This window comes from Pinus tabuliformis, chromosome 4_2 (assembly GCF_031772625.1).
Source record: "Pinus tabuliformis cultivar Carrire ecotype Pingquan chromosome 4_2, CPIR1, whole genome shotgun sequence".
In the NCBI taxonomy this organism is placed as follows: domain Eukaryota; kingdom Viridiplantae; phylum Streptophyta; class Pinopsida; order Pinales; family Pinaceae; genus Pinus; species Pinus tabuliformis.
The window spans coordinates 491,280,772-491,294,560 of record NC_142304.1 but is presented as its reverse complement, the minus strand read 5'-3'; the positions used below and the strand labels follow the sequence as shown (position 1 = coordinate 491,294,560).

Sequence of the window (13,789 nt, the reverse complement as noted above, 5' to 3'; positions counted from 1 at the left end):
GGATTGTAGACCCATGTCGACACCGATGATCACCAACTGGAAGAAGCTTCATGCTTCGGATTCCGAGTTGGTGGATCCCACATTGTACAGGCAGCTGATTGGTTCCTTGATGTATTTGGTCAACACTAGACCAGATATCTGTTTTGCAGTCAACACGATGAGTCAGTTTATGTGTGAGCCTAGGAAGGTTCACTGGGTGGCTGCAAAACACATTTTGCGGTACTTGCAGGGGACAGTGGATTATGGTCTGGACTACAGGCAGGGAGATGGAGTGAGATTGGCAGGATACACTGATTCTGATTGGGCAGGTTGTGCTTCTGATAGGAAGAGCACTTCAGGGTGTTGTTTTGGGTTGGGTTCAGCAGTAGTGTCATGGTTCAGCCGGAAGCAGCAGTCAGTAGCACTGAGTTCAGCGGAAGCAGAGTATATGGCAGCCAGTCTAGCTAGTTGTGAGGCTATCTGGCTTCGCAAGATGTTGTTTGGCTTATTTGGTCAGCCGTTGAGACCTTCAGTGATTTACTGTGATAATCAGAGTTGCATTAAACTCACGGAGAATCCAGTATTTCATGACAGGTCAAAGCATATCGGGATCAGATATCATTTCATCAGAGACTATGTTCAGAAGGGAGCTGTGAAGCTTGAGTATATTTCCACTGATGAGCAGGTTGCAGATATCCTTACCAAAGCCTTACCACGGGGCAAGCATGTCTACTTCAGAGACAAGATGGGTGTGGTGAGGAACACCTTCCTCGGTAAGAGGGAGTGTTGAAATTTGGTACTGGAGGACAGGTGGTTCCCTTAGGCTTTGATCTTTGGCCTAGGGAAAAGTGTCCAAAAGAATTTAATTTTTCTCCTAAAGTGACTTTATAATTTTATAAAGTTAAATCTAATTTAAAAGTGACTTTAAGTGATAAAGTTATTAAGTCTAATTTTAAAGTGACTTTTATAAAGTCAATGAAAAATTAGAAAGGAAAAGTGACTTTGGAAATAAATGACTAAGTGGGTCTTTATTAAAGTGGGGTGAATTAAAAAATAGAAAGTGAGATTTAAATGAGCATTTAATCTCAACCATTGATCTAAATCTATTTCAGCCATTCGATTTAGAGATCACCCAAAAGTCACTTGGATCACCCAAAAGTCACTTGGAGTTATATTAAAGGAGGAAAAGGAGGAAAATGTCATTCATTCTTTCATGAGCAGATTGGGAGAAGGAGAGCAAGAGAGCAAGAGAGATTTCTGAGCAGGGAGGAGAAGGAGACAGCAGCTTGGCACACATTCCAAGGCAACAGTTGAGCAGATTTGTACAGCTGATTCAGCACATAGTGAAAGGCAGATTTTTGCACAAAAATCGAGGAGCAGTTTGCTGATTTTTCTGCACACAAAATGGAGGTCGTACAGCATTTATTGCTGTCCTGTTTGCTGTAATTTCCAGATTGCTGTGAGGCACGGGAAAGGAGATAAGTTGTAAATTTGCTTGCTGATTTTTTGCTGAATAATTCTCACTGTAAAAAGACAATTTTCAGAAATAAAGAAGAGCTCTCAAACTGGTTTTCCCCAAGAGTTGTAGGGGGTTTTTCCAGGGTCAAGTTGACCAAAAATATCAGTGTTTTAATGGCTGTTTTTAATTGCTGATTTTTATTTCTGCAATTTCCAGCATTCTGAAAAATTTCCAGAATTTGTGTTTTCAGCCATATTTATTTTTTCCAGTCTGTTAAATGTATGGTTATGGGAATGGGCATTTAACTACATGGGAGAAATAAGGTGAAACTGAAAACCGGGGTGGGAAAACAGAAATTTTTACAATCTGCTCCCTCAAATTCTAGAATCTGTGTTCCAATTCCCAGGCATTTTTAATTTATAATCAAAATACATGAAATATGTACAATGTATATAAGAGGGGAATTTGCCCAAAGAGGCTATCACAAAGTAAGTCGCAATATCTTTTTTTTTCCATCCATTTTCAGATTTTCAATTGAGCTTTATACTTTTGAAGTTTGACTTGCTTTACCTTATCATCACCTTCATACAGAGTTTTAAGTTTATCACAAACTTCTTTCGTTGTGGTGCAGGACATCACCTTCGACTTAATGGTTCTTGACAATCCACCCATGATGGTATGAAGAGATTTTGAATTGCAGCTAAACAACTTCTTCTCATCAAGATCAGTTGGAGGATTTTTAGGAACTTTGTAGCCATTTACGATGGAGAGCCAAACATCCACTCCTAAAGCTTTCAAGTAGGTTTCCTTGCAATTGCTCCATAGTGCATAATCATTTTCATCAAGCACTGTAATTGTTCTTGAAGAGATGCCATCCATTTCAATTTTCCATATCACTCGTGAGCTTCCCTTTAGCGATTAGATTGTTAGAGGGTAACTTGCTCTGATAACCAAATGTTGGAAATAACGAGAGGGGGTGAATTCATATTTCATTTTTCTTTACAATTTAGTATAAAAAAGCATTAACAATTAACATCACATCAAAGGAATATATATATATATATATATATATATATATATATTGTTGAAATGTGTCACTAGGTTCGGTTTTCATAATTATGAAATGTACTTTTGATTATTGTATATTGTAAAATAAAAGAAAATTTATTATTGTTATTTTTGTAGCATGGGTTTCATGCTCAAGGTCATTTTATTTAGAGGTCAAGCACCCGTTGAGTACTTCTAGGGTTTGTCCTAGGGTCAAGACGTTAAAGAGTCATTGTCATATGAAGAAGACCCGATTGAGCACATTGTAACTTGTAAAAAAAATTATTTTTGTATTTAAAAGAGTCAAGATACCTTCCGAAGTCAACCTCAATTAGGGCATGTTGTCTTCCTTGGAAGCCTATATATAGGAGGGAACTCAACCTCGTATGGCCACTCACTCATCCTCTCATCATTGAAGCGAAGGAAGAGCAGAAGAAGGCTAGCAAAGAAGGAAGAACGACGAAGGACAAGTGTTTGGGTTATTTCTATCTCTCTCTCACACGTGCGAAGGAGGAAGGGCTAGGGTGTTGCAAGATCAAAGTTGAAGAAATTGTAGAAAGAAGGTCAAAGGAAGGTGCATTAGGTCACCTACAAGCCCTAGAAGAAGAACTCAAGCGAAGGTCAAAGGAAGCCTTGGAAGCTCTAGATTTGCTCACACTTGTGGAAGCAACAACTATTGTAGGGGCTGAATTTTTCAGACCTACAGTAGAGGCCGAAATTGTGTAGTTGGGGGGCGAAGTTTTGTAGTGGAAGAGATTTGACTGGTTTTGACATGGACAAAGGAAGCACATCATCAAGAAGGTCAGACTTGGTCTTGGAAGGGTATTGGTCTTGGTCTAGAGGTCTTAGAATTTGTCATTTGAAGAATCTATAAGAAGAGAAAATATTTGTGGGTTTTCCTCTCAAGTGGAGAGGTTTTGGCCCTGGCTTGCAACCTATATCCTGTGTTCTTGTGTATTGTTGATCTTCTTGTTTTGGTAGTTGTTTGATGATAAGAACAACATAATAATAAGAGAAGAAGCTAATAAGTAAGAAAAAGTAAAAAGACATCACAAGCAGTTATCAAGTTTAAGAGAAATCATCCTAATTGTAGCCCTATAGATTTCTCAACATGGTATCAGAGCTAAGGTTGGCTAAGGGCATGATGAAGATCACTACATCCTTGAAGAAATCTTTGAAGCAATGTTCTATGGTAGCAAGTCATCTCAAACAAAGTATCAAGGCATTATGGAATCTCCTATTATCCATCAAGAATAGTATGACCAAGACTTCTACAAAGGACAAAGGATTATTCTCAGCACTTACAGGCACATTTGAGGATGAGAATATTTTGTTAATCAACATTGGAGCATCAAGGCATATAACATGTGAGCACAAGCAACTAAAGACCTTATCAAGAGGAAAATATTCCTACTCTGTTGAACTTGGTGACAAGAAAAGCTATCTTGTAAGAGGAATTGGACCAACCTCGTTGGAGCTAGAGAATGGAGCGAATATTCATCTCAACAACATCCTATTTGTTTCAAGTTTGCAAAAGAATCTACTTTCTATTTCATATTTAGAAGATAAGGGAGATAGAGTCGCTTTTGTAGATGTAAAGGTTGTAATATGGGATAAAAGATCTAGCATCGAAAATGCAAAGATAACTGGGATTCGTGAAGGAATACTATATAGATTGATGACTCCTCTCTCTCAAGCTTTGGTTCACATTGAGTAAGTCCCTGTGAACTTTGACATCGAAGGTTTGGACACCTTCACTACAAAATCTTACCAACTCTAAATTCAATGGTGAATGGCACCCTTGAAGTCAAGGAAGATCATGAAGGATCTTAAGAGACCATTTGGAAGCAATGCTTCAAGGTCAAAAGAAGTCCTGGATCTCATTCATTCTCATGTCTATGGTTCTATGTCTACAAAGTCTCTTGGAGGTCATCAATATTATGTAACGTTCATTAATGACCACTTAAGGAAAACTTGGATATATTTGCTGAAATCCAAGGATGAAGTATTCGACAAATTTCAAGAGTTCAAAGATGAAGTAGATAACCTTACAGAAAGGAGGATAAAGGTACTAAGATCTTATAATGGAGGAGAGTATACATCACAGGAACTCATAGCTTTCTGTAAGGAGGCTGGGATTAAGAGGGAGTTGATAGTCCCATATAATCTTGAACAAAATGGAGTTGCTGAACGAAAGAATCAATTAATTGAGTAAAGTGTAAGAGCCATGTTACATGATCAAGACTTGCCTAAATTTCTATGGAGTGAAGCAACAAAAACTGTTTTGTATATTCAAAATCGAAGTCCTCACAGATCACTAGACAACATGACTCTCGAGGAAGCATTCACTGGGAAGAAACCAAGTGTAGACCATCTCCGAATATTTGGCTGTCCTGTCTATATTCACATTTTGAAAGGTAAAAGAAAAAGTTGGATCCTACAAGCATGAAGGGAATATTTGTTGGCTATAGCAACACATCAAAGGCATATATGATCTACATAAAGGAAGGACACCGAATAGAAGTAAGCCAAGATGTGATCTTTCATGAAAGTATTGCATTCAAGAAATCAAAGGGCCTCTTGGTGGACTCTGATGATGAAGAACTTCCAATATTTAAAGAGACCAAATTGGTTGAAGTCTACTCTTCTAGATGTAGAAGGTCATGGAGCAACCATAGTCACATTCAGGGAAAGTAAGAAGCCCAAAAGATACTCATTGTATGCAACCTATATGACGAAGTTAATAGAAGCAGAACCATCCATCTTTGAAGAGGCTATCAAACATCAAGAATGAAAAGATGCCATGAACAAGAATATCAATCAATAATGAAGAATGAAGTTTGGGAGATCGTACCTAGGCCTGAAGACAAATCTGTGGTAACCTCCAAGTGGCTCTATAAGATTAAACATGCAGCAGATGGAAGTATTGATAAATATAAGGTAACCTTTGTGGCTAGGGGCTTCTCCCAATAGGAAGGCATCGATTATGAAGAGACATTTTCACCTACAACAAGGTATACAGCTATACATTCATCGGTCTCTTTTGCAACATTGATGGGATGGAACATCCATCAAATGGATATCAAGACAACATTCCTGAATGGCATTATCGATGAAGAAGTCTATATAGAACAACCCTTGGGATTTGAAGTAAAAGATAGAGAGACCTATGTCTGTAGATTGAAGAAGTCACTTTATGGCCTTAAGCAAGCTTCAAGGGCATGGTATACAAGGATGGATGCATACCTACAAAGATTGGGCTTCTCAAAGATTTCTGCTGATCTAAATCTCTATATCAAGGTTGTGAAGGATGAGCTCATAATCATTCTTCTATATGTGGATGATCTTCTCATGACAGGTGTAGAAGGTCGTATTCAAGAATGTAAGAAGCAACTGACAACATAATTCGATATGAAGGATCTAGGGCTGATGCACTATTATTTGGGGTTGGAAGTGTGGCAAGGACCTGATGAGATATATCTAGGTCAAGGAAAATATGTGATCAAAATGCTGAAAAGGTTTGACATGATGGATTGCAAACCTATGACAACCCCTATGGTCACAAATTTGAAGAGGCTAAGAAGTTCTGAATCAAGCCTTGTGGATCCGACAAGGTATAGACAATTGATTGGCTCACTAATGTATTTGGTAAATACTCAACCAGATATTTGTTTTGCAGTGAATGTTCTCAGTCAGTTCCAGGTAGAGCCCAAGCATGATCATTGGATAACAACCAAGCATATACTGAGATATCTACAAGGAACAATCCACTACTGCTTGAAGTATGATAAGGGGAATGATGTCCACTTGATTGGATATACAAATTCCAACTGGGGAGGCAGTGAGATGGATGGGAGAAGCACTAGTGGAGGATGTTTTAGTTTGGGATCCTCCTTGAGATCCTGGATGAGTAGAACGCAAGAATTGGTTGCTTTGAGTAGTGCTAAGGCTGAATATATTGCAGCTTGTGAAGTAAGCAGAGAAGTTGTTTGGTTGAGGAAGATGCTATCCGATCTATTTGAAGGATCGATGGACCCTACAGTGATACGTTGTGACAACACCAGTTGTATAAGGGTGTTTGAAGACCCAATGTTCCATGGAAAAACAAAGCACATAAGTAACAAGTATCACTATATATGAAAACTGGTGCAAGATGGAGTGTTGCAACTACAACATATCTCCACTGATGAGCAGATAGCTGACATCTTGACAAAATCTCTTCCTAATAAGAAGCTTGTGTATTTGAAAGATACGCTTGGCTTGGTTGATATGTCCTCCCTAGTTGAGAGGAAGAGTTAGACACATCATTCTTGTCTTCACTTTGTGAAGAAAGAATGGAAGATTGGGTAAGCATCTGGTTTTTGATACTCTTTGAGTTTGTGGTAGTGCATCGAAGATAAGAGTAGTCGAAGAGCAAATTCCTTGAGGATGTGTTATTTCAAGATAGGAATTGTTCTAAAAGGACATACCCTATGAACACTTGGTGCCTTGAGAGACAATGACGACGTTGTTTATTAGTAATTGGTCTCGCCAACATTGTGCTCTGATCTTGTGGAGAGATACAACCATTAGTCAAGGCCTTGCTATGTGACAATGCTAGCTGGTATGATGCAAAGAGATACATTGAATTGATAGCTTATGAGATGGCTTACCAATCCGATTTTTCTAATGAGATATCTTCAGTTTGAAATGTATAACTAGGTTTGGTCTTCATAAATATGAAATGGACTTTTGATTCTTGTATATTGTAAAATGAAAGAAAAATTATTGTTGTTATTTTTGTAGCATAGGTTTCACGCTCAAGGACATTTTATTTAGAGGTCAAGCACCTATTGAGTGCTTCAAGGGTTTGTCTTAGGGTCAAGAAGTCAAGACTCAAGAGTCATTGTCATATGAAGAAGACCCCATTGGGCACATTTCAACTTGTGAAAATAATTATTTTTGTATTTAAAAGAGGCAAGATACCCTCCAAGACCAAGTTGGCCTGACAGCTAAGAAGTCAGCGTCAATTTAGGGCATGTCGTCCTCCATGGAAGCCTAAATATAGGAGGGAACTCTACCGCCTATGGACACTCACTCATCCTCTCATCATTCAAGCGAAGGAAGAGCAAAAGAAGGTCAACGAAGAAGGAAGAAGGACGAAGGACAAGTTTTTGGGTTATTTCTCTCTCTCTCTTAGACGTGCGAAGGAGGAAGGATAGGGTTTTGTTGCTGCAAGATTGAAGTTAAAGAAATTGCAGAAAGAAGGTGTATTAGGTCACCTACAAGACCTAGATGAAGGAAAAACTCAAGTGGAGGTCAAAGGAAGGCTTGGAAGCCCTAGATTTGCTCACACGTTTGGAAGCAACAATTGTTGCAGGGGCCGAAAAATTCAGACCTGCAGTAAAGGCTGAAATTCTGTCGCTGGGGGTCGAAGTTGTGCAGCTGGAAGAGATTTGACTGGGTTTGACTTGGACAAAGGAAGCACATCATCAAGAAGGTCAGACTTGGTCTTGGAAGGGTATTAGTCGTGGTCTAAAGGTCATGGAATTCGTCATTTGAAGAATCTATAAGAAGATAAGAGATTTGTGGGTTTTCCTTTCAAGTGGAGAGATTTTGGCCCTGGCTTGTAGCCTATATCTTGTGTTCTTGTGTAGTGTTGATTTTCTTGTTTTGGTCGCTGTTTGATGATAAGAACAACATACTAATAAGAGAAGCTAATAAGTAAGAAAAAGTAAAAAAGACATCACAAGCGGTTATCAAGTTTAAGAGAAATCATCCTAATTGTAGCCCTATAGATTTCTCATTCATATATATATATATATAGATATATATATGACAATGGAAGCTACAACTTCTAGATTTACGAGCTACAAATGGAAGGGCTACAACCCCAAGATTTACCATCTCCCACTGGAAGGAGGCGACAACTTCTTGAAGGAAGCTACAACTTCCTTCCCTAGCACCACCCTGTCAGCCTTTATAATAAAAGATAAATCAAAACTCTTGGGCTCTCGTACCAGGGACAATGACCCATTTACAACAATTCACGATCACTGCAAAAGTAAATTTCATATCGTAGATCAATACAACATATGCCCTTACACTGCCCTTCACAACTTGCTTCAAGACTTCAACAAAGACTGCTTCCTGCTCAATATTTCCTTCAAAATCAATATCAAAGTATTCTCAAGAATATGGAGACAAGTACCAAATGTCTGCTACAAAAGTCTGCTCCAGAATATCAAGGTCTGCTTCAAAAGTCTGTTCCAGAATATCAAGGTCTGCTACAAAAGTCTGTTTACAGGCATCAAAGAAATGCTTCAACCTTCTTCAAAACTTGCATTAACATCCTTGTATTATTACAAAGAGAAGCTTAAAAGAATCAGATCAGCTACTAGAGGACTACTCCACTCAACAATAAAAGATACAATTATGCCTCAATTGTCTTTTGGTTAGCAAGCCTCACAAATTAGGACCTTTGCTACTTTAAAACCTTAGATGAAGAACCTTAATTTCAGTCTTCCACAAGAATCTTTGCCTTAAGCAATTTCGGATGCCTCAGGGTCTGTACAGGTTTGAATTAGGGCCTCATAACAGGCCAAAATTGCTGCCACAGATGGGCTGAGAAGGAGCCTCATACTTGCCCAAAACAAGACCGTGATCAGCCTTAGGAAGAGGTCCGAAATGGGCCTCAGACGGGGGTTGCAGATGCCTTAGAGAGTCACAAAATTTGTTAAAATAATCCTTAAGAGGGACCTGAAAACATGCTTTTTGAAATTTGCTTTTAACCTTGCCTCAAAGAGGTCGAATTGGATCACAGATGAGCCCAATCAAAACGGTCTTGTTCAAGACTTTACACAGAAAAAGACACTTCTTGAATTTCGGCCTCCTCCACAGATCTTCAACGAAGTACTAGCCTCAAAATTTCCCTTGATTTGCCTTGGATTGCTCCTTCAATTTCAGAGAGATCACCAAATTCCTTCCTTTTGATTTGCCACGTGAGGGATATATATATACATATGTGTGTGTTTGGAGGGGGCCTTATATTGGGGCGGACCTGAGTCAAAATAAAATTTTTCTTTTGAAAAGCCATGGCTAATTTGGAGCCGACTTGAAGGAATTATGGTCGACTTGTAAAAGGAGCCTTAAAACACTTTGAAATATCAAATTTGTGACTTTCGTAAATTCTCCTTTAAAGGCTAACTTTGATACTGAATTTAGGACAATTTGAAATTTAGATTGACCTCCTTCTAGGGGCAAAATTATAATATTAAAGCCATGAATATAATGGGGCATGATCTAGTGCAACCCATTCATTTGGGGCATCAAACTTCAGAAGTTAATAGCTTTCCAACTAGGAGGACCCACAAAATGGGGCACCTATCAATCAAAATGGTAAGACAAGGGCTACCAAACTAGGAGGTCCTAGCAACAAAGTTCACTTTATTTGTGCACGCAAATCATTAAACAAATGATGGCCATTCAACCTTTGACATGAATGACAATTTTTCCAACGGCTATAATGAGGACATAATTGAGGCTCAAGCCTCGGGCTTTTTGGGCCATAAACCTCCGGAAGCTAGGTGTGAGGTATCGCCCTTTCCTACTTTATAAGACCCAACCGACTAGTTCTTTTATGTGTATATGTTATTGGGATTGACATTGGCCATCGACTGTAAGATTGTGGGCGCACAGAATTCAGAGGTTGATACATGTGGTCGAATACTAATCAAATGACGAAATAGATGAGAGTATGGAGTGGAACACGAAGTATCAAAACTTTGCCTCATCGCTCGCCACTGTAGACTATTGCAAGTGTAGTAACATATAATGGGCATAGCATTTAAAACTGGTTGGGTTGAACTGCTAATTGGTCAAACGGATGGTTCATTAAGTTTGGAAGTTAACTCGACCAATGAACCTGGTTTGAGCCTAGGCAGACCCCATTTTGGTACCAAATCGGTCATAAACTGGCTAGTTTGGTACCAAATCAACTGGTTTCGTCACAAACCAGTGGAGTCATGTACAATTTTTTTGGGCACGCCTGAGTGGTTTTGTGGGAAACTAGGGGTTGTTTCCCTCAACCTCTCCAAGCCTTTTAAAGTAGTCCTTGCTTCTCATTTGCCTCACACATCTCATTTGGTGTTTTTGTGGGCTTCATTGTGAGCTTGGAGAGTGCTTAGTTTTTGCTAGAGTAGTGTAACAACAAAGAGTTTCGGGAGAGAGACGGAGTCGTGTAACAACAAAGAGTTTTGGGAGAGAGACGGAGTAGTGTAACAATAGACTTGTAGTAGGCCAATGGCCCCATACCTTGTTGCATTGTTTTTGGACTCTAGAGGGCATTTGGAGCCTCATTGATTATGTATTTTGTTGCTGATATGTATTGCACTCGGTGTCATTTTGATATATTCATCTTTACATGGTATATAGATGGGAAAACTTTGCATATTTTATCTCTATTGGTTTGGAATCACGGTTTTAAATATTGCAAATAATTTTTTCTTTAAAAGTTAATTATTTCATGTATTTTTTAAAAGACTGGTTCATTGAGATCTGACCATTCCAGTTTTTCACTGGTTCTGGTTCAAAAATCGGTCTGATAGGTGGACCAGGTTGGTCACTGGTTCTGGTTTTAAATACTATGATAACGGGTGTGCCGACAAGGGTTAGGCAGACCCAGCCGTGGTTCCAATGCGGAACCCTGTCGCCGTTGTGATCTTGTTCGTTGTGAATGCGATATGAGTGCATTGGTGGAGTGGGGCCAATCCAACCGGTTTTGAAATAGAACCTTGTCATTGTCCATTGCCCAGTCTTGGGTTATTTGTTAAATGCCACGGGCAATAGTACGAATGAGCGGTCGAGCTGGCTTGGTGTGGACTTGGCACAGTGAGCTCCACTGATGACCTATTAGGGTCTCTTTGAGGTTAGGTAGAGGCTATGTGGGCGCCACGTGGCCATTGTGAAGACATGTCCTCTTTTGATAGGCTGATCTATGATTGAGCATAAATTTAGATCTAGGACTCAGATTGGGATAAAATTTATATCACCAAAAAGCTCTTGGTGAGTTGAGTATGATGGTGATGTCAGAATCCAATTCCACAGACTTGAGTTGAAGGCATTTTGTAACCCCATCTTCATAACAAGCTTTGGGGCTCAGGTTAAAGCACGCAGGTAACACCATCCACTGCCTGAGATAATGTCTGGGGTGGGAGTGTGGTTACACATTAAAACTCAATCTCATGAACTTCTGTTCATTTTTTTTTCATGTTGCTGTGATCATTATGAAATTATTTACCGTCTTGATTCGTGCTCTGAGAAGCATCTTTAATATTGTTTCTTTTTTCACATTGCAGGGATAATTAGTAGCTTGGCAATTTTCTTTTTCTCAAGTAATTATGGAACGGTCTTCAACTACTCAACAGCAAAAAGAGTGTGCTGATTTTGAAGAGAAGTTGAAACGCACGGTTTATCTTGACAGTCTTTCACCAATGGTCACAATACCAATCCTCAAGACAGCACTTGGACAATTTGGTGTGGTCACTTCTGCCCAAATTTTTCCAAATTATCTGGATCCAAAGAACGCTGCTGTGAGTGCCTTGGTGGAAATGCAAAATGAGCGACAGGCTGAGAACACAGTGAGAGAGATCAATTGCAACGCATTCATGATTGCAGGTATGCCCAGACCAGTTAGGGCCAGAGCAGCAGTAGCTGAGATGTTTCCTGACCGTCCAGCACCCCCTGGGAGAAGAATACAGTGCTACTGGATAGAATCTAATGATCCAGATTGGGGAGTTGCTTTGAAGTTGAAACAACTTGTCAAGAAACATGCAGCCGAAGCTTCATTTTTACTAGACGTATGACTGTGCTATTTGTTGATTTCTATTTGTAATTGCCCTCTACAGGCTAGGAATATTGAGAAATGGAATATTAATGTTGATTAATCTATTGGGTTTTTAGGAATGTATTTTGACAGCATTTTTTAGGGGAGAACGTTTAGTTTGAATTTTATACACAGCAGGCATGGTTTACGTTCCACTCTACTAAAGTACTGAGTTTTTCTTTTCTTTTCTTATCTAATTCACAGTATCAAAGAGGAGAAGAAGAAAAGCTTGCAGAGCACCAGGAGAAGTCACTTCGAAGTAATTACAGTAAATTTGAATTGATTGAGAAGTTATATGATGACAAGACTGCAGAGCGTTTAGCACGACATTACAAAATTGTAATGATTGATTCTTAGATATTCTAGAATGCAACTTTGTGATGATCACTTCTGTTTGGGAATGCATTGTGCCAGAGTATTCATTCCTTTAACTCTGGAGGATTTTCTTGTTTATTTTCATACGAAGAACATTGGATCTCTAAAGTTATAAACCTGCAAGTTCTACCTGGGATGAATATCATCGTATCCTCAACATATAAAGCTGTGTGCTTTGACCGTCACATTTGTGCTGTTATATTTCATATCCTTGTTGTTTTTGGAATATAGATAGCACTAACAAATTTTCTCTTCCATTGAAAACAGTTAATTGCTATTATGAGTTATCATGTTTCTGTAGTCCAACCTATTAGAAGTTACAAAGAAAATTAAGAAAAATAATTCAATTTTAAATTTCAGTACATGTGGTTTATTCATTTCCAGGAAATGCAGACTTTCATTTATTCAAATGCAATTCTGTTTAAGAATTCGGGATGCCTATAATTTCCTCTGCTTGGAATGCTGTGGGTTCCTGAAGGTTACAAGCCTAATATTAATTTGGCATATTCGTATTATTGTTTTCTTCTATTAAATGTCTCACCGTCACATTTCTTTGCAAAAAGGAGAACGTTGGAAATGTTGACCATATGCTGCTCTGAGAAACCCTAAATAAACAAACTTCTGTGCTGGCTTTCTGAACAGTGGAGCTAATTTCTTTTTCTGCAGCAGTATTGTTCATTATAGTGAGCTTACAAAGTAAAAGTAGGATACTCTATTTGGTTTCCACTGTGAAGTAGTAATAATAGAGGGAATGGGCTATCTGAATCTTTTCTCTCTGATTTATCTTGAACCAAGTTTTGGTACAAAGTCGATGCATGTCCAATGGGCTATCTGAATCTTTTATCTCTGATTTCTTGAACCAAGTTTTGGTACAAAGTCGATGCATGTCCATCACAAGGTCCCTCAGTGCTCCCTAAGTTCTCTGGGGATGCTCCCAGAACACTCTTGGGAGCTTTAAAAATGCTCCCATTCAATGAGTCAGATTTGGCCTTTTTTTTTGCTTGTGGGAAGCAAGACAATGTTCCAAAAGATTGGTTTAGGGATGGTGAAGGTTCCTTGGTGGATTA

General features: G+C 38.9%; 1 protein-coding gene across 2 annotated transcripts in view; it reads left to right on the top strand.

Moving 5' to 3' along the window:
- LOC149170114 (RNA-binding (RRM/RBD/RNP motifs) family protein) overlaps nucleotides 1-12,909 on the top strand; it is a 69,365-nt gene extending 56,456 nt beyond the window's left edge. The window contains exons 2-4 of one of the 2 annotated variants that reach the window (XM_089428895.1): nucleotides 11,071-11,638; nucleotides 11,821-12,321; nucleotides 12,552-12,909. In XM_089428895.1, the coding sequence (XP_089285021.1) occupies nucleotides 11,863-12,321; nucleotides 12,552-12,704 (612 nt within the window). In that variant the 5' untranslated portion in view covers nucleotides 11,071-11,638; nucleotides 11,821-11,862 and the 3' untranslated portion in view covers nucleotides 12,705-12,909. The remainder of the gene's footprint in view (nucleotides 1-11,070; nucleotides 11,639-11,820; nucleotides 12,322-12,551) is intronic. The other variant, XM_089428894.1, reaches the window with a different exon arrangement.
- Nucleotides 12,910-13,789: the final 880 nt, after the last annotated feature.